We start from the raw sequence: 20360 nt of genomic DNA on the forward strand, positions 1-20360 counted from the left end.
TGAGGTCCCTAAAAACATCCTTGGTATTGGACATGGAAATACATATATAGCTGAGACCCTGCGGTAGTCCATCACTGACGGGTTCAGATTGATATTGTGGAAGTAATGGGAGTCAGATAGTAGGAGACGGGTGTATGCTATTACCTACAGTAGTTACTAATGCATCCCGCGGTTTGGTTCTATTGTAAATAGAGGAATATCACCTTGCCAGTTACTTTATGGTATCTGGACACTTACGGCAGCTGAGGGACACACCTCCTAAGCAGCGAACTGCGCTGTTCAGCCGGAAGGACAAGGTTGGACGAGCTTCTGGCATCTACTCCAGGCCTTATAGCATAATCAGACGTACGCAAGACGCGTATGGCCTTGCTCATCTTAGCCAGAGGCTCCTGATATTCAGGGCGCCTTGGTGGAAACCATTCTCCAGGCACATCACAAGGCCGTAAACAATGCCAGATCCAGTAAATGCTTCAGGAGCTTGCTGTAAACGGTAGAGTAAACAGGGTCGAGGCATTTGGGGAGCCTGATTCCCATCTGGCAGGAGGATATTGTAGACGAGCACCCTCGAAAGAACGAAGATGAGCCAGGCAATACTGAACGTCGTTCAAGTGCAGCGTTTGGATAGGTCAAAAGATCCATATGGATGTACGGCGTGTTTGACATAATGAATGACGGCAAACAGTAAGTATAGACTTGGGCACTCTACTTGCAATTGATGCTAGCAATATCCATGGCAATTGACTCTGTACGGTAACACGTGATATGTCAGACGGCCTAACCGCTTTGAGCTCGGCTGAACGGTTCTGGGAATCACATGACTTTTCAATATCAGGAGAGGGGAATGAGTGCTCGTCAATAATATCGGTCTTCATCTGCGCATAATGAATATGACCTGATTACAGTCACTCTCAATAGGCATAAGCATGATGGATCATCCAGATTATATGAATTCCTTATCCTCACATCCCGTTCCTAATCCAGCGGAGAATGGCACATGGTTTAATGCCGATGACACGGTTGATACCACTTTATTCAGCAACAACCTTCAACATGACTCAACGCTTGATATGAACCAGCTGAATGACATGTACTATCTGTCATCAGAGTCTGCAAATGATGAGTGGCTAAGCTGGTTCGACGCCAACGGTCCAGAGACGCCGGAACTGTTTCCGTCCGCTACGAGGCAGAACCCTGGAGTATTGCAAGCTGCCGGTCCAACAACGAGTGAGGAAATACGGTCGGAAATGCAAACTCAGACGCCTGTGGTTGTCTCGCAAAGCATGTCAAACGTCACTCAGTGGCTAGATGGAGCCTACTGCCCTCCACAGCCCTGCACCTACTGCCGGAAGCACCGGCTGCAGTGCCTCATCCTCCGTACCACACCAGCGAATCCGAATCCAGTAACCGCTTGTTCCAGTTGTGTTGCTCTATTTCGGGAGTGCAGCCTGGCCCGTGGAGAAAAACGCCAACCATCTCGGTTCGAGACGCTTTCTCCCGTGATGGGCCACCTGCATGGTGTCACCGAACTCGAGGAAGACGAGGTACGCGGTGACAAATACTCTGATCGGGCATTTCTAACGTACATGTAGGGAAACCAAGCAGAGGCATCGGCACCAAACGTCAACTGTGTAGACAAGCAGAAGGAGTCCAAGCAGTTCGTCAGAAGAGGCGTCCGGATATTGAAGGAATGGTTCCGCGACCACCATGATTTCCCGTATCCCTCCGAAGATGAGAAAGCGCGCTTGGTCCGTGAGACTGGATTTTCACGAAAGCGCATGTCAACATGGTTTGCCAATGCACGCCGCCGCCAGAAGGAGAGATTTGAAACTCCAGCGGCTCAAATCTGCAGGTCTGGATCTCCGATGCCAGCGAGCCGGCTAACCCTCATGACGCCGATGGAGAGATGGCAGAATTCACCCCCGGAGGAGGAAGCAGTACCGGAGTCAGTCATCATGAATGCAATATCCTCTTCAGAGGTAGTACCTCCTTCGGAACACGAAGACGCCATGTTCGATTCGTTCCTGAATCTCGACGAGACATCGTCGCATCTCGGTTCTTCCATCCCTAGCATGGGAAGTAGGCAATCAGAGAGCTCGACAAGCGTCTCCTCCGCATGGAGCCACCACTCCGGAGACAGCTCACTACCGTTCCCGCTTCATCACCCACGTCCGCGGGCCCGGCGGAGAAGAACTAGGCCTAGAGGCCCAATGAATGAAGGGCAATACCAATGTACTTTCTGCACGCAGTCTTTTAAGAAGAAGCATGATTGGCTCCGACATGAGAAGAGTGTTCACCTCCAACTCGACGCATGGATCTGCACTCCAGATGTCAACGACCTCCGGCCCGGCAACTTACCATCGGAATGTCGATTCTGCGATCGTAGCGCGCCGTCTATAGATCACTGGAATGACCACGAGTTCGAAGTATGCGCGCAGAAGCCCATTGCAGATCGTTCTTTCAGTCGGAAGGACTATCTTTGGCAGCACTTGCGCAAGTTTCATGGATGTACCAAACTGCCGATTGAGAATCTGGATCAGTGGCGTAGTGCCAGGAGCGACGTCCGCAGTCGCTGTGGATTCTGCAACGCGTCATTGCCCACCTGGACAGCACGAGGGGATCATCTCGCCGATCATTTCAAGCAAGGTTGCCGCATGCATCAGTGGGTTGGTGATTGGGGCTTGGACCCGGATTTGTTGGGTGCCTTGCAGAACGCTATTTTGCCATCTGAACGGACCATGGAAGCTACAACAGATTTCGCTCTGTCTGCTGGCTAACTTCCCTCGAGCGGTCTCAATCTCCTGTTCTTTATCATCCAAGGGCATATTATTGTCCAGTTTATCCGTTTCTTGGGTGGATCTCGTATCCCTATGGATTACACTGATAAAGATGGATTTCTGGCCTATATCCACGCGCTTATATCCACGCACAATGATATTGAAACTTAGTATGACCTGTCTCAATAACTGCACGGCAGCTTTCAGGGATAGATTTAGTAGATTATCCAGAAAATCAGCTGGAATAGCATCCCAGGCCTTGCTAAGGGCTATCATCGAAGACCCATTGGATTGGTGATTCAGGTCTGCTAGTCAGAGGAAACTGTAACTGAATACCTTTTGATAATTGCACTTGTAACAAAAGCCGTAGGATAGCCTGAGTGTCATTGTATATACTGGATTCACACTCACCCAATGCATTAATGATGATCACAATGGTCACAGTTTGTTTCAGATCCACATTAAGGAGCGGCTTGAAAATTAGTTATTAGTTTGTTAGATTGCCCCCAAGCGTCTTTTCTGAAATGAAAGGATTACTCTGTATCACTTTCTGGATCTTGGGTCTAAGTTGTGGAATAACAAACATTAGCTGTCCTATAAGAGTTGGAAAAGGCTGCTTAGCATCGCTTCGATCATCCTTCTTGTTGCTTATGAAGAAGAAACTTGCTCTGAGTAACCCTCGCCATTGAAGCTGGCTTGCAATGGTTTGAGATATTGTTAACTTGCCAGTACCTGCCTTTTCATTCAGCTAGAATATGCACTTGCTGGCTGGTGATGTTGCCCACTCTTCAATATTGTGGAGGAGCTTAGCCTGAGTTCCATCAAGGCATATGTCGTGCTGATTGTTATAAGAATTGAATGCTGCATCTTCTGTAATGCTCAACCCTTGAAGGTCAATCTTCTGCTCCACTTGCTTTGTTGCCTGGTTAAAGACCTTGAGCTCTTCTGTAACGGCTGCTGAAGGGTAGGAAGGTGAAATGATTTAACGGATTGAAATCCCGTAGTGGCCCACTATATGAACAGATGCAGTAAACCTTGGCGGTGTCAGGCCATAACTGATATTGCGTACCCCTCCATCTCTTCTCTCCTTTTAATCCCTCCTTGCATTCCACTTTGTTGTCTTGGTCCCGAATGTCCGAGGAAATCCTGGAAAACCGAGCCGATTACGGCTGTCTACCATTCGACCTCTTCGTCTCGGTTGGTCCCCCGAATCACATGTTGTATTCATTTCGTTTTGTGCTCGTTTGACCTTGGCACACAGGAACGTTGGGATCACGATGCCTCGGGAGATAGTCAGGAACAGTGGGAGCGACTTGTCTGGGAATGGCAGAAACTGACTCTGCTGGAACGCTGGGTATGTCGTTCCTTTCCCCACTAGATCAAAATACAGGAAGGTCTGACTGCCCCTTCCCAGCCCTATCAGCATCGTGCCGAATCTGAGTGCTCTCCACCTAAAATCAGTGAGGAGATCACGCGCGTTCTGGCCTCGCATCAGACAGTACACGAGTGCAATGTCAGTGTGGTCAGCAGTGATGGCTGGCAGACCGTCTGGCTGCGGACATGCTATGACCTGAATCTTAAGAGCAAATATGAAGAGATGAAACAGAGCTCCAATGTGCCTGGACTGGCCGTCCCAGAGGATAAGGTCCTAGATGACCCCACCCGCTATAATTTCGACAACGGTAGCGAGGACTCATGGCGTCAGGTGTTAGTCCGCGTTCCAGGCCTCACGGACTTTGGTGGCATTATCGACATGGATGGCGACAGGAGTAATATGCAGTACAGAAGTGGGCAGAACAATGAGTACTTGGTGCGCCACGCCGAGGAGAGCGAGGAAGATTGGCGCGACGTCATTCGAGCGCAGTTGAAATTCCAGGCTGGTCTTTATCTGTTGGACCGAGAGGCCATTGAGTCTGGATTGATTAAAATCCTCTGGCTCAATGAGCATGGGAGTATCGCCTGGGATAACCGACTGGACCCTTTTACCTCCGACTTGGAGGAGTTAGCAGGAGCGCTCCTCAACGCTACGAGTTTGGCGGAGTTGGCCAACTACGACGGCACCCGCGGGGCTATGATTGAGCGCTAGAGGGGCTAGTTTCCTGTAAGAATCTAAGTCTCTGTATACTGCCTCAATTGACATCTCCGTGCGCTCTATGTATCCAGAAACCTGTTTGTGCGGTCCCCGAGGTTGCTTTAAGGAGTCGTTTTCATTACCATACAGTCTGTCTGTGTGGAATTGAAGGAGCATACTTAAATGTTACAATTACATCACATGTATAGCACAGTAGGTACAGTGTCGGCAGTCCCAGAGCTAAGATCTGATCCCCCCAAGCCTTCAATTATCCTGCTACAACATACCTCAGTCTGAGATTCTTGAAAGGTGGTATCCATGCATACGCCAAGCGGTGTGGATGACGCGAACTTTATCCCCTTGTACAGGAAGGACAAGGATTCAGTCTGAGAACTCAGCGAAATGTTGAACTACTAATAAAGACAGTATCTGTGGCATCATAGCTACTGTACAGTATGGTATTTCCCGAAATTAACTTCAAACCACATGGAGATCTCATGACATTAACATTACATTCGTGACCACAAATCATTTGCCGGGTCATAGCATGCATTCCTAATAAAATCTCGACAAAAGACTGCTCCTATTGGAAAGCCGCCGGTACTCATCCATGGCGGGACTGACAGCCTTCGGCATATCGTCGACTTCCATCGAGGCCATAGAGCGATTGGCTCCCATCGACGGCGGACGCACATGCTGTTCGGCCTTGGTCCGGATGTAATAATGCTCATCCTCCTCCTCCATGGCCACATAGAACCGCTCGTTGAGCTGGCGACCATGCGGTCCTGCACCACACGCCCCTTGCAGCTGTGCAGTGGCCGGGCTGTTCATCGCCAATGCGAACAGATTCTGAGGTTCGGTAAAGTCGGTGATTTGTCGTCCACGTACCTCGAACAGCATGAATGCGAGAATGATGGCGCTGGTCAAAAAGGCAAAAACCAGGATCAGATAGAACACGTTCTGCCATTGCTCCGTGCCCCCGGAAGCATATCCCACGGCGCGAACTGTGGCCTCGAAATACTGCGTAACGGGCTCGGCGAGTGCAGAGGACACGATATCGGTCTTGGTGTAGTTAAAGAATGGCACAAAAGGGGCGTTCCTCGACCCAAGGAGCAGGGTGCTGCCTGCCAGAACCGCAAGCGCCTCTCCAACCGATGGTAACTTGGGGTCAAGCGAATAGGTCTTTGTTCGATTATCGAGGGCCGGAAGGAACTGCATCAGGAGGCGAGCATTGCTGGAACGGCCGTCTGTGATACCCGAATTCAAACTCAATGATTTGGCCCACTCGCCAGCCACGTTTTTCCAGTTGGCATCCCACACTCCGTCACGGGCAGATTTATCGCGATGATTATACTGCAAGGGATTCGCAGGATTCTCGCACTTGGTTGAAAAGGACGCTCCACTGGCAGCCGCTGAATACTTGGTCGAACACATCGGGGACAGTTTCGCCTTGAGTGCGCATAGTACATAAGGCGGTGTCATGGTTTCATTTGGTGCTGCTCCTAGAATGTAAATGGCGTTTGTGGGCCAAAAGCCAGTGCTATTGGTGATGGTATTGTTGGCTATGGGCAACTTGCCAAACACAGGAGGCGTCTGCTTGATGTCAGCGTTGGCCTTGGGGTCCCACCCGAAGAGGTCATCGACGACCGTTCGATTGAACCAGTCGACGGAGACGTTTGTGTGTCCCTCGTAATCCCAGGTCAGTGGGTTGAAGTTGTGCCCGCCAGGCCACCTCTCGTATACTAAGGGGGTGAGCTCCTCTTCCGTCATCCCGACACAGAGGACGTTGATGGCCGGAGAGGGCACCGAGGCCTCGATCTCGAAGTTGCCTTCGCCGGTCACATCGGCCGGCTGGCGGATGCCATTCCGCGGGTCGGTCGCGGCGGCGATAACTCCTGCATGAGGCATTGCGGCGGTGACGTTGTTGACCATTCGACCGTACTTGAACGACAATTGGGTCATATTGCCAATGTCAATCCAGCTTCCTGTCACGGTGGTGTTATCGTATAGCGAGCCGGTCGGGGGCGGCCGCGCTGCGAGGTCTGACGATGTCCAGTTCTTATTCTTAACCAGGTCGCTCCACGCAGAGATGTATGCCTGGTAGTTGTGGTACGCGTGTCCGACCAGTTCCAGGTCCAAACAGGTAATGCCTGCCGCTTCCGGGTCCGTGGTCAGAGTGACGGGGGTCGAGCAATGGGTTTTGAGGTAATCCGGGTTGGCGAATTCGGTGGACACGTTTCCGACCAAGATCCGGGGTTCGACGGGGCCCATCCGCAGTTTGGGCGCAACTATTACCATTAGTATGCACATCTATCTTTGATCAGAGCAAACCAACCTAGCGCCTCTGCTGCCGTGGTATAAAGCATCGCTACCAACGTCGCGGTCAACGTGATCAGACCCAACACCGTGAGCGCTGAGTACCGCACCGTCTCCCAGTGCACAATGAGAGAGCCTGGCTGCATGATCCAGGTACGCATGCTCATGTCGGAGATAGTAATCCCCCGCGACCCCTTGGTGATCGCCCGGCGACTCAAGACTTGCCCCAGAAACGCGACGCAGACAGTCACGTATGACAGCTCAATGGTCTTCGCGAAAAGTGCACTAAGTAGGCTGGCTGTGGAAGGCGCCAGGCCACCGTCTTCACCGATCTTTTTGCCATAGCGCGGCTTGACCAGCGCGAGCACCAGGTAGATGCCGGAGAAGATGGTGGAGTAGATCGCCAGAACCAAGATTGTGATGGGAACCCATGACAATCGCTTCTGGACTATGCCCTGGTGTGTTGGACATTTTATATATTCCGGCGAATGCGGCAATAAGGTAGTCTGCGACGTCTGGTACTGTAATGGCGAGGGTTCCGAGGGTTCGGGATACGGCGATTTGGTCGCGAGGTCGCCGTCGTCGGCATCATCAGGGCTCGGGCTCTTGTAGGGAGATTGAGGGAAGGTATTGGTGATTCCTAAGCCAAAGGTGGTATCGCGTTGTGTCGGGGGTGAAGCGGGGTCGTCGTTTGTAGAAGAGGCGGGCTGATAGCGGATATAGTCGCGGTCGGGTGAAGGACTGCGGTCAAAGGGATTCCACAATTTGGGTAGGAATGAGTCGTCTTCATTATCGTTATGATCATTATTATTAGTGGTGTCGCCTCGACGAAGCAACTCGGACACGGGAGGCAGAAGATATTGCTTCGACTGCTGCGATTCGGACGCCATGACGGCGGTACTGAATTATCTGAAGCGACAGTAGGGAGTGTGATAAATGGAAGCGACTGTAGTTGATTTCATAATGCAAGAATGTCAGAAATGTCAGGGAACTCCTATATTATGCTTCTGAATGCCTCCTCGGTGTAGCACAGAAAACAGTCTGTGCCACCGCCAGCGGAAGTGTACGATTAAGTACCTTCATGGTTGAACTGTCACAATCAACAGGGATAAGCAGTCGAGCTGAAATCTGCGACCAATGGAAGTGCTTTGGACCCAAGCCACGCGGTCTGGGCGCTGTTGGACCTTCTGAGACCCGTTCATGGTTATTCTGAGTCTCGGATTCCTCCGTAGATAACGATCTTCTCCGCCCTTTGACATCTCCAGCAATGGGTTCTCTGCTTTAATTTCTATTTCAACCATGTAAATAGCCTTCTATTGTACTAGAGTCAGCTGTCGTTCGCCATAGTACTCCCGTATCATTCTCAGAATAGGTTGTACGACCCATAACGGGTGATCAACTTCAAGGCTTGAGTCAAGAGTCAGGGTAACAGGCTCAGCCTTGCGCATCGTACAGAAACAGGAAATGATCAGCCCATTGCAAGGATACTAACCTGCTCGGCTCGTGCTAGGCTCTAGGTTAGTGTATTATTAATCTCGTAGACTTCTCCTCATTTTCTTTGTCCTAGTTTATTTGTTGACTGTAAGGCTGTTTTCGTCCCCAACAACTTCAACTCTCCCACTGAATGGACGATACAAAGGGCAGGACCTACTAGGATATACAGCTAAAACAGTAACAGAGTTGTTGTACGGAGTAGTTCGATTATAGTTCCTGAACCGCTATTTATCCAAACTTAAATATGCTTTCAATGCATCTCCACGTATTATATATATCCTGTTCCGTCCTGCCCCCTTGCTCTCCCAGCCTGTTCCGTACTTAAGCTGTGGCTGCTTATCTTGAAGGCTATTGGAAAGGAGACGTCACTCATAGGAATGACAGCTTCTACTCCGTAGTTGAGATAAAAATGATTTCCAAGAGAAGTTACTCTAATTATTCTGATGTTGTAATGTTTGTCTCGCAATAACCATCGCTGGTCGTATATCCCTTGCATCCACACGTGTTCCCAATTTCCGGACACTCTTGATGTCTTTCAAAGAAGGCTCTAGAATTTAGCATCCACTACTGGAGCATTGCCTTGGAAATGGCTACCCGAATAATCAATCAACGCTATTGGTCTTCCATCTTGCGTGATTCATGCTTTTAATCTACTCACACTCCCGTTCCCTGAGTCAGTATCCTAGTAGCTCTACCACAAACCATCAGGTACTAACACAACTGTCATCTAGGTAAATCAGTTAATCAAGACCTTTTCTCGTATACCCCTGCTAGATTTCTTTACATGAGAATATTCGACGGGGTGAGCGCCACGTGAGCGCTACGTCGAGTTCGGCCCCACTGTACTTCTACGTGAGGCAGAAAAACATATCGGCCCTGGCCACGGGCGTGCTCAATGTCTTACCAAGATGGCCGAAGGGGGATTCAATCGAGTTTTCCTCACGTTCGATGACGGATTCGAGGCCATTGCCAAAGTTCCATATCGGATCGCGGAGCCCAAGCACTACGCGACCGCCAGTGAAGCGGCCACTCTACATTATCTTCACTCCAAAGGTATGCCTGTACCCTAGGTATACGGACCTTTCTCTTCAGAGAGCAATCTGTCGGTGTAGAATACATCGTCACGGAGAAGGCTCCAGGTGTTGGTTTAGAGACCAAGTGGCCGAGCATGAACAAGCGCGACCTACATAAACTCGCCTCCAGTTTTGTTGAAATTGAGAAAAGATTTTTTGACATCCCTTTCGGGTCTACTGGGGCATTTACTTCAAGAAAGATGTTCCTCCTGAACTTTACACCGCGTTGTATGGTGCCAGCGCCGAGAATAGTCGCGACTCGGAGATGTTCTACATTGGCCCAACGGCGGATTACATGTTTTGGTATGGGAAACTAATTATCTTGAAAGGAGCATTAGTCCGTATGGTCGAATACTGGCCACATTTACCCAATGCAAAGGGGCTATCGTGCCCGGTGCAGTTCAATGACGCTGAATTGGATGGCTTCCATGAGCAGAACGGCTGTGGTTTGACTTGAACAAGCTCGTGAATCACTGGCGGGACCACATTGGCGGTGTAAACGAAAATGGCTGGACCAGCAATGAACAGCATGATGAGGCTATACAGAAAGTTGCTGAGCGTAAAGCTTCTTGTGGCTAATGCGGAAGGCGACGAGGAGGATATCCGTCTTTTGAGAGGGGTGGATGTTCAGGGATCATGAGGAGATTAATTGACATAATAAATCGGCATGTTCTTAGAGAATGCCTTATATCAAAAATATTGATGATTATGTGCCTCTGACCTCCACGTGGGATTGTACCATCTGGGTATAAGTGGTGGTGCCTTACTCCACCTGTATTTAGCCGTTACAACTTACCCCTCTTCATCGAAAATCTTGACATCGGTGCAATGATAAAGACGAATCATTCTTAATTCAGCTGGAATTCCCCATCGCTGATCTTCAACATGACCGAATTAGAACTTGTCACCGATCCTGATCATCTGAATGAGTTTCATATTACAGCTGGGCTCTCTAGCCTCAACACTGGAACCTCGGGACCCTCACCAGAGCCAGCACCGCGGACCCGAAAGGTCAAGCTGGTTTTACTACAGCCTCTAGCAAACCCTGATATGCTTGCAACCTGTCGTAATCCCGTTGCTCGCGTCACTCGCAGATCCACCGGTAGTGTCGACGGCACTTCCACTAGCGAGTTTCTCGATATCCGGCCCCTCAGTAAGGCGTGGAGACAGGCAACAATGAAGGTCCCGCCCTTTTCTCACTTGATATTTGATCTTACTCTACCAAAAGCGAATGAAGGACGCAATGACTCCTTTCGGAAAGTGTACTGGGACATTGGCATGCCCCAAGGCGACACGCTCAGTGTTGAGGCACGGGACGTTATGAACCTGGTCGTCACCATCGCCACCGAGACGAGGATACGAGTCAAGGGTAACGTGTGTTTCGAAATGGTGTATGACGAAGCTGAGGGGGTAGCGCCTAGGGTATTGACCCGTCTGGACAAGCAGCTTCTTGCTCTTCAGCAGTTTCCTGGAAAGAGAGATGTAAAAAGGGCGAATGGCCACTGATACAGTTGTTTACTCATACTTCGTTACAAGTGGGCTGGTCGGCACGAAAGGGTTCACTGTATCTTTGACATCATTATCATGGTCCAGCTTTCTTGTCTATCCGCGTAAGTCAAGGCACACGATGTTGCAGCCATTAGAGCATGATCTGTTTCTGAGGACGGAGAGCACTATCTAGTTATCTATGTATTGTTGTCCATTCATACATGTCTATCACTCTTTTTTTAATGCTACCTCTACCAAGCATATCCACACCTAGTACTTTCGGAATGCGACCCGAAAAGCACAGGCAGTCGCGAACATCATCCTGGTTATCACAGACCATAGCGCCACAAGTAAAGGATCCCTAGTTAGCAGAGACAAAGCAATTCCTAAGAGAGATATATAACTCCAGCAGTGCTAATATAACACGCCTGCAGAACCAACTTCATGGTCTTTAGGGCATGTAAATATATATACACTGATCCAGTCAGCTAGCAAAACACCTCAGCCAAGGTAAAGGTCACAAAGATCAGCAGCTGAAGCAGGATGTGGACTTGGTTCAGGGTGCAGCTGCCAGACACGGCACACAACAGCAGATAGGAGCAACAGGGACCAGACTGATAGATAATAGCCTGCATAACCATGGAATACACCATGGCCACTAACATGATAAAGAATCCCAGACTGATGCACTTAATGGGGCTGAAGTAGATCTTATATTTTTAAAGAAGTGATATAGCTATTTCTAGATAAGAACACTAAAGATCACATAGGCAGTTAGGTTCAACAACTTGATCAGGTTATTAGGGATCCCCTGGGTTTCCATCTATCTAGCTTGCAAGATGGAGACTTAAGCACCCTATCCCATACATACCCAGAAAATAGGCCATCTAATACTGCTGCTATTAGCAGCTACATCTAATAAGATAAATAAGTATTAGAGAGAAGTACTAGATTTTAAATATAGATAGTGCATCTTAAAGCTTAGAAATAAACTCCTTATCCTATGGCACTACTTACTGGTGCTTCTCTAGCTGGTACTCTGGCCTAGTAATGTCTAGAACTGAATCCACTCAACACAGAATACCATAGGCAGTGAGCTGCACGGGGAAGAACAGACCCTTATGGGCCAGGATGGACTGTCAAACCAGGATCAGCCATCATTCATAGTAATTGAGATTCCTGGAATGCCTTAGTGTCATACTAATCTTTGGTCTCACTAAATAGACAATCACCACTGCAAGCACCACAGCACACAGATCTGCAGGTATGCAGACTAGAAGCTGATATAATTTTCCATCAAGGTAGTAGCAATGCTTCCTAGTAACCCAACATTCACCATCCTGGAATCACGAACCATGTCGGTCAGTAACTGGTCATCTGCCTTCTGAAAACATTGGTTCTCCATACCAATAGTAAACATTGTAGATATACTGGACTGTCAGCTCGCGACTGTCTACCACTCGCTGGCCATTCTTCCTGATTCTCATCCGCATAGTCTGTTCTGTATATTGGTCCAGCTGAAGAGGCAGTCAGTGCCCTGTATCAGCTGAATGAACATCACCAAGCATCATGCCAATAAAAGGCTGTACTGAAGCCTGGATGCATCCCAGTCCCACAGCAATCAGAATACTTCCCAATATAAACCCTGTAGCGATGCCGCTCCTCATCTCTGAGTGAAATGAGGTGCCAAACAAGACTGCAGATTCTAGAGTGTAGATTCTGTAAGCCAGTAGTTAGAACAGGCATGACAAGCATGAATAAAATCAAATAGTACCCAATGAAAATTTACAAAGCTTTATATCTCCCTAGATATCTATTAACTAGGACAAGCTGGCTGGGCGCTCGCTCTGCTCACTGCCAGCTTTGGCTGCGCCAAGTTACACCTGCTTACTAAAGTAATGGAAGAATATCAGCCTAGATTAATACTCCAGGCTATTAAAAGAAATTATATGAATAGGGCTGCAGGGCCGCATAATAAACTGTATAATAGTAGTTAATATATAGATGCTATTTAAAGAACCTGAAATAGGTATTTAATAATGAGATGAATAGGGCTACAGGGCGTAAAAAGAACATTATAGTATACTAAATAGGGCTGTATAAAGAATAGGATAATAGCAGGTGATATCCAGGTGCTATTTAATATTAATATAAAGGAAGTGTTGCAGCTCTATTGAAGATAGATATTAATAGGCTATAGATTTGTATATAAGGGCTGCCGCCCCCCCCCTGAAGTTTAACTATCCAGGTATGCAAAATTTTTTATTTAAACTACCCCCTTCTATTGCACCTGTAAAATGCCTTTCATGCTACACCTTAGTAAGTAAAGCCCTAGCTTAAAGAAGGGCGACGTCCGTAAATGCAAGCGCACTAACTTGTAACCAAGGGTGACTATGATGATGGGGAATAGCTGTAGGAACTGCAGCAACTGCCAGAGATAAAGGACTTGTAGAAGGAGAAGGGGAATGTACACCTGTAGGAGTGAATTAAAACCTCTTGCCACGGGCCTAAGGAGTAAAAGTAAACAAATAGGACGCTAAACTGAAAAAGGGAATTTCGCGAACAACAGCCGATTATTAAGCGATTATTCAGCATTCTCCACCGTTATTTCTTTATGTATATAGATTAATGCTAGTAACGGCAATAAATTCACCACAACTGTAACAGCCAGATTGACTATAATAGCATGAGACTTTCCTAATCCCATCACACCAGGTATGAGGTCACCTGGACTATTCTGGAGATAGTTCTCTATAGTATTTAATTATAAACTAGTCAGATGCCTACAATACTTTAGAAGTTGAATACTTCTGTACTTACAGAAGAGACTCTGGGTGCTATAATACATAAACTATTCTGCCATTCTAATTATTATAGTACGCTAAACCCATGCTGGCAGTTTGGCTGTGACATGTTCCAGATCCTGGATCTCATCTTCAGTTGCTGTTTTACTGTCTGGTGTTGTAGACAATGGTGCAATGTATGCTGCTTGCCCTGTTTCAGCTTTGTCCTCCCTAGCTGTGTCCATTCTAGCAGGTCTGTCTTAGTAGAATAAGGGGCAGATGTCAAGAATTGATTGTGTGTGATATTTTTACGATTGCTTGTGCTCCTATCTCATATAAATAGGTATCTCATCTTTACAAATGTCCGGAATTCCACGGCGCTGGACGGAGTTCGGGATAGCCTTCAATGGACAAGTCTATCTCTCTGCGACTAGGTATACCGGTTTACGGACTAACGCATCGGTATAATGTGGTTCAATTCCGGTTGCAAGGTACAATGCTTGACGCGAATGAGATTCAGGAATAGCAACGTACATAGTCATAGAGGGGTGCTCCTACATGCACAAGTAGTAGTCCACTCTCATAGGCGTTGATTGCAAGCTGAAAGCCTCGGAGTTATAGGGAGTACCATCCAGTCCAATGCAATGTATACACCTCAGAGGGAAAAATTGAGTGTCTGCATTAAAATAGTAATACCGGGACCCTTAAATAATGCAAATCCCTCCATCAAGTCGAGGACCCCGTTCAGATCCGTTAAGACAAGCCACTAGATCTCCCAAGTACCGCTGTCAACAATCGTAATACTACACGAAGCTGACCGTCAGTATTTATAGAGATCTGCCTCGTATTTTTGTTATAGAGACAGCAATACATTAACTGATATTCTGGTTCCTCGGGTTGTGGTGAGCATATATACTTGCCCCGCCAACCCCGCAACTCCTCCATTCCGCCAGCCGCCCTCGCTTCTTAGCGCTGGGCTCAGGATGGGATTATGGAATGAGTCTGACTTCACATCTCCTTCGAATCTGAAGTGCTCTAAAATGGCCATCGCTCTTGATACAGCCACGGAAGCAGATGCTCCTCGCATCGCCGATATTCACATGGCGGCATTTCACACCAACGGCATGCTGTTGGCCCAGTTTCCCACGCCGGCCGTGCGAAAGGGGCTGTGGACGTCGCTAGTCGACAAAGTCATCAAAGAGATTCGAGATCCGCAATGGGAGGTACTAGTAGTTAGAGAGGATGATGATCGAGTTGTCAGCTTTGCCAAATGGTGTCTTCCCGTTTCTGAGACAGCGGTATATGAGGAAGAGCCATGGGTATGGCCTGAGGGCACCAATATGGCTATTTTGGACGCTTGGACGGAGAAGGTCGAGCAGGCAGCGGACGAAATAATGGGGGGAACACCATGCTATCGTACGTTTTGTGCGATCCGGTTGTCTGATTGCGATTGCTTACACCGTCCAGGCCTCAGCTTTATTGCGACTGACCCATCTTATGCCCTGCGTGGAGCAGGGTCCCTGTTGGTCAACTGGGGAATTGAACGCAGCAAGAAAGAGAACATTCCTATTGCCTTGGAAAGCACGCTGGATGCTGTACCATTCTACCAGAGCTTTGGATTTCAAACAGAGGCGCGTATCTCCGTGCCCCTGGAAAGCATCGGAAAGGATGGTGACACAATCCTGTACGAGGAAGAATGTCTTGTATATAGACCTACGACTAGACTATAATTTGAATAAAGAACCATAAAACTAAATTGACTAGCACCAGCCGTATTTCTCATTCAAGAGCCAATTGAGCGAGTATGGCTTTCCACTCCCCTCTCTATACCATTGCAGACAGCGTATGTTGTCTTGTGTTCGATGCTTACGCTGGAACGGAATACCCGATAGTTGTATTGCCCTCTCCAGACAATGTGATGAATTCCAGAGCTTGACTCTGAGCAGATTCCATTCCGTCGCTTCTGCCCGAGCAGCTTATTAAACCACTCTCACACTAGTGACTTGTTCACGAATGAGATCGTCGTCGGTGTCGAGACTCAGAATTGCGTTCTCAACAAGAAACCGGAGAATGTACAGCGTGTTTTCGGAGGGATTTCTGTCTGGATGACTATAGAAACGGTGGCCCAGACAAATTGTCCAGGTTCTCCGCTGATGGCGCCCTTTACAAGCGGTGCTTTGCCAAAGAGCTATTGCCACAAACTCCTTACTGTGATGCGGGTGACAGTTCAGCAAGGTCTCGGGAAAGTTCAGCAAGGTCTTAAGTTATAGCCAAGAAAATGTTCAACAAGCTCTCAAATTCTATGTGATTCATATAGAATTTGAGACCTTGTTGAACCTCTGTGACACTTTAGCTTAGCAAGGTCTCAGGATATCCAGGGTAATTTAAGACCTTGTCGAACTTTCCCGAGACCTTGCTGAACTGCATACCCACACTGATGCCATAACATATGGTCATGGTCTGGGAGAATGAGCAACCAGGCCGTATCATTCGTCTGACTGGGCATGGGTTTGACCCAATGAAACAAGTAAAGTGTTCGGCGGTTAGAGCGCCCCTCTCGTTGGTTGATGTGTGTCAAGACGAAAATGATTGGCACATATTAATCGAAACTGTGACTTGGAATGCAGTCCGAGCCTTTTTCGCTTATATTAGTATTGCGCAGCCATGCTGACCCCAATCATTTGGTGCATGGCTCTGTGCCTATATCCTCTTGCCAGCTTTCGCCTGCCCCTCCACAAATCTTGCTATCTTATCCTGGTGAGACCACGCAGTTCCTTTCGCTCTCAGCCATTGGCAGGGGCATCAAAACTGTCACACCATTCACCAGTCCAGCCGCTGGGTTTGAGTTAGATCTTCCCATGCTCTACGGCCAGAGATTTCTGACTACTGCAAAGCACCGCGCATGCCTTCACCCTTTGAGCCCCTGGATCGTGCTTGTTGGAACTACAGTATCTAACGTCCAACTCAAAGAATCAGTCGTAATGTAGCAAAAGTATGGACCCGATCACAATTATCGGACTCCTTGGCTCAATAGCCAACCTCATCACCATCACCGGAGAGACAATTCAGCTGGTGAGAAGCTTCAAGGATGGCGAGCGCGAGCTCGCCGATTTATCCAACCAGCTATCACTTTTTGAAGAAAACCTCAAAGGCTTTGACCGGGTCTTCCGAAGTCGTCGGGTTGTCCACCAGATCTCTGCGGAAACGGTGAAGAATGGCATTGACGAGAGTTCCACGATGCTGAAGGACTTGCAGAAGCGACTTCGGCAAATCGCCAGGTCGGAGAGTTCAACGATCAGACGCATGAGATGGGTTCAGCACAAGTCGAGCCTGGAGAGGATCGATGGCCGCATCAAGGGCCAGTGTGCTATGCTGCACAGCCTGGTCTCGGTCGCTCAAATGTTCGTCATTCCTCTGGGCTGCCAAATAGCAACCGGTATACTAACTCATAAGCTCTCAGGGAAATGATGTTAGCCATGTGTAGCCAGAATCCTCAGCTTCTCGAGATCTGCTCCACCGTTGCAGAGGAGATGGCGAGAGACACGATTCACCGGCGTGATATTCCTCTCCTTCGCACGCCTACCGACCCTGCACCGACAGTCGACTGCCGACCAGCCGCATATCAGGAAGAAAACATAAGAGCGGCCGTGAGAGACTCTGTATCATCGGCGAATTCGTCAGATGGCTCATTACTGGCACCTGGAGCGTGGAATATGCCTCGACGAAACTCTTCATCGACTGGGTCAAGCATCGGCAGCTCTACAGTATCACCGGCGACATCCATATTCTCGAGTCTCAATGAGTCAGACTCGTCAATCACTGTCCCAGATCAAGATGAGATTATACAAGGGCCGAGTCTTGTACGCGCCAACAGAGCTAGGAGTGCCGACACAGATGCCCTGGTAATTCGCCGCGCCTGTCGATTTGATTGCTATTGCCGATGCCACAAGCAAAGCATGGAGGTTTCCAACGACCTATTCTCCAAGTTCAACTCGAGCATATTCAAGGGATCAAATGCTGCACGGATTGAATGTTCTGAGCCAGACTGTGCGGGCGCAACATCCTCACAGACTCGAGTCTTACCATCCGCTTTCTTCCATCGAGCCGTTTCACGTTTGGCTTCGATGCAAGGAGTTAGGATCAGGTACAATCTCAACACATATCGGATGGTGCCAGAAGGCTCTGATGCAATGCGATACGTCAAACATGGCAACCTGGACAAGCTGAAGATGTCCATCTCATCCCGGGAGGCCACCCCCTGGGATACGGCCCCTGATGGATGGTCTCTCTTACATGTACGCTCCTCCTCTTACGTTTTTTAAGCGATTCAAATGCTAACATCAGTAGACCGCGGTCTATGCAAGACAGTTACCGACCGTAAAATATCTCTGCGACATCGGTGTGGATACTGAAGTCGCAGACCTTGGAGCTAGGTCCGCCAACCCAATGATTACAGATGAATGGTACAAAAACTGACTGCAACAAAGAAAACCGGTCGACCTAGCGATTCTCAAGTCACTAACAGCAGATGCAACAGAACTGGAGAAAGAGATTGTGCGCATATTCGCCAAAGACGACGACTACCTCGAAGACTTTGAATTCACCCCGATCCACATCGCTGTTCTGGATCTCTACGACGCCAGCGACCCGGAGCGACCGAAGCTGGAGGACCTGATTGAATTCGTAGATAATGCGAATAATGCTCCGCCGGGGACCAACTGGGCTCGATGGAAGACTAGATACCATAAACGATCGCCGTTGTATGCTGCCATCACCGAGCAGTTCCGCGTGTCCGCCTTGGAGAGTGACAGCACGCGCAAAGTGATCCATAACCTCCTCGACCAGAAGGACCGAAAATTCCACTGGACACCCCTGCATTGGGCCGCAGTGACCAATCGTGCCGACAAGATGAGGATCCTAGTCGAACATGGAGCCGATCCTTTCATCCAGTCCAACCTGAATGCGAATATCATCCATGCCGCGGTCGAGTCGAATGCGTTGCAGAGCTTGGCCTACGCACTCGAGCTGAGCAGATGCTATCCGGAGCAGTTGAACATTAATCAGCCCAATGTCTGGGGAGAGTCGCCGCTGATGATGGCCGCGCAGGGGTGTTTAGTGGATTGCGTCCGGTTGTTGCTGGGCGAGGGAGCTGATCGCGCAGTGAGACAGGAGAATCAACAGGTGGCGCTTCATTATGCGGGGTTATCTTCTCGAGGAGAGAGCAGACGGCAGACAGTTGCCTTGCTTTGCCGGAACAGCGGACAAGACTACTTGCCTATCAACTCGCAGGACGAGGATGGACGATCCCCGCTGTTCGACCTTCTGGATGATGCTATATGCGTGGAGGAGCTAATACGCAGTGGCGCCGATCCGAGCATACAGGACATAACAGGGAAGAATGTCTACCATCATGTATGCATACAGGATGAGAGCGAGTCTCTCAGGACCCTCATCCGGCTATGTCCGAGCACGACCCTGTTGAAGCAAAAAGACCAGGACGGAAACACTCCACTCATAGAAGCACTGCAGCACGAAAGTACGAGGAGCGCAATAATCCTTCTTGACTCTGACGACGTTGGCGATGTGTATGGAGGAGATGGATGGGCAGCGGTTCACTATGCAACCAAAATTGGAGATGCGCGGCTGTTGGAGAAGGTGCTACAGCATTCAAGCTACAGGAAAGGAATGAGAACTCGCGATGGGAAAACAGCCCAAGTAATTGCGATGGAGTCTGGGACATGGTGTGGACAAGTCAAGGAACTCTTGAGGAAGTATAACTCACTCGCGTGAGGCTACGATGTGACATGATATCCTGTAGATATTCTGATGTAACTTTAGTGTCTATCCCCTTGGTACATTTCAACGAACGGGGGATTCTTATTAGGGCCTCGACTGGGTTAAGCATGGGAAGTTGGAAGCTCAACAGCATTACCAGCAACATTCCAATCCTGCAACCTCGATTAAGTCACTTTGTTAATGAGAGCTTGGGTTAGCTGCAGACGATTCCGAGGCTCCGGACTACAGTCCTATCCGGACATGGTAACGTGCATATGTGATCGACACGAATGGGCACAGCTGAGGATATCCTAAATATGGGGCGAGTCGTGACACTCCAGGTACATGATCTGTGGGGTTCATGTGCGCTCTTCCAGCCAGCCTAGTCTTCTGTTGACCTGACAGGTCTGAATATGATGTGATCTGTCTTATCAGGCTTGCTTTAGTGTTATAGCTAGCTTCTCTGTCGATGATCGTGACTCCTAGCAGATAGCTATCCCGATTGACCCCGCGTTGAATATTCTTGAGCTGAAGACTACAGCTCAAGAATATTCAAGGCTTCCGAGTTGAGGGCAAGAACTGCGTT

General features: G+C 48.7%; 7 protein-coding genes across 7 annotated transcripts; 6 read left to right on the forward strand and 1 right to left on the reverse strand.

The window, feature by feature from the left end:
- Positions 1 to 926: 926 nt before the first annotated feature.
- On the forward strand, positions 927 to 2774 carry NFIA_032520 (homeobox domain-containing protein; the record flags this gene model as incomplete). The annotated part of the gene is made up of 2 exons (XM_001265584.1): positions 927 to 1541; positions 1590 to 2774. 2 exons carry the CDS (start codon positions 927 to 929, stop codon positions 2772 to 2774), a joined length of 1800 nt encoding a protein of 599 aa, XP_001265585.1.
- Positions 2775 to 3905: 1131 nt separating this feature from the next.
- Positions 3906 to 4860, forward strand: NFIA_032530 (uncharacterized protein; the record flags this gene model as incomplete). Its single annotated transcript, XM_001265585.1, has 3 exons — positions 3906 to 3971; positions 4036 to 4128; positions 4189 to 4860. 3 exons carry the CDS (start codon positions 3906 to 3908, stop codon positions 4858 to 4860), a joined length of 831 nt encoding a protein of 276 aa, XP_001265586.1.
- Positions 4861 to 5400: 540 nt separating this feature from the next.
- NFIA_032540 (uncharacterized protein) lies at positions 5401 to 8051 on the reverse strand (the record flags this gene model as incomplete). Its single annotated transcript, XM_001265586.1, has 2 exons — positions 5401 to 7133; positions 7181 to 8051. The coding sequence occupies 2 exons, from the start codon at positions 8049 to 8051 to the stop codon at positions 5401 to 5403; spliced, it is 2604 nt and encodes an 867-aa protein (XP_001265587.1).
- Positions 8052 to 9563: 1512 nt separating this feature from the next.
- NFIA_032550 (uncharacterized protein) lies at positions 9564 to 10185 on the forward strand (the record flags this gene model as incomplete). The annotated part of the gene is made up of 2 exons (XM_001265587.1): positions 9564 to 9708; positions 9929 to 10185. The coding sequence occupies 2 exons, from the start codon at positions 9564 to 9566 to the stop codon at positions 10183 to 10185; spliced, it is 402 nt and encodes a 133-aa protein (XP_001265588.1).
- A 428-nt stretch (positions 10186 to 10613) lies between these two features.
- Positions 10614 to 11234, forward strand: NFIA_032560 (uncharacterized protein; the record flags this gene model as incomplete). The annotated part of the gene is made up of 2 exons (XM_001265588.1): positions 10614 to 10881; positions 10957 to 11234. 2 exons carry the CDS (start codon positions 10614 to 10616, stop codon positions 11232 to 11234), a joined length of 546 nt encoding a protein of 181 aa, XP_001265589.1.
- Positions 11235 to 15039: 3805 nt separating this feature from the next.
- On the forward strand, positions 15040 to 15729 carry NFIA_032570 (GNAT family N-acetyltransferase; the record flags this gene model as incomplete). The annotated part of the gene is made up of 2 exons (XM_001265589.1): positions 15040 to 15415; positions 15467 to 15729. The coding sequence occupies 2 exons, from the start codon at positions 15040 to 15042 to the stop codon at positions 15727 to 15729; spliced, it is 639 nt and encodes a 212-aa protein (XP_001265590.1).
- A 1264-nt stretch (positions 15730 to 16993) lies between these two features.
- Positions 16994 to 19789, forward strand: NFIA_032580 (Ankyrin repeat protein; the record flags this gene model as incomplete). The annotated part of the gene is made up of 4 exons (XM_001265590.1): positions 16994 to 17400; positions 17460 to 18294; positions 18347 to 18432; positions 18487 to 19789. The coding sequence occupies 4 exons, from the start codon at positions 16994 to 16996 to the stop codon at positions 19787 to 19789; spliced, it is 2631 nt and encodes an 876-aa protein (XP_001265591.1).
- Between the last annotated feature and the right edge of the window lie 571 nt (positions 19790 to 20360).

Source organism: Aspergillus fischeri, genomic scaffold, assembly GCF_000149645.3.
Source record: "Aspergillus fischeri NRRL 181 1099437636247 genomic scaffold, whole genome shotgun sequence".
Taxonomy (NCBI): domain Eukaryota; kingdom Fungi; phylum Ascomycota; class Eurotiomycetes; order Eurotiales; family Aspergillaceae; genus Aspergillus; species Aspergillus fischeri.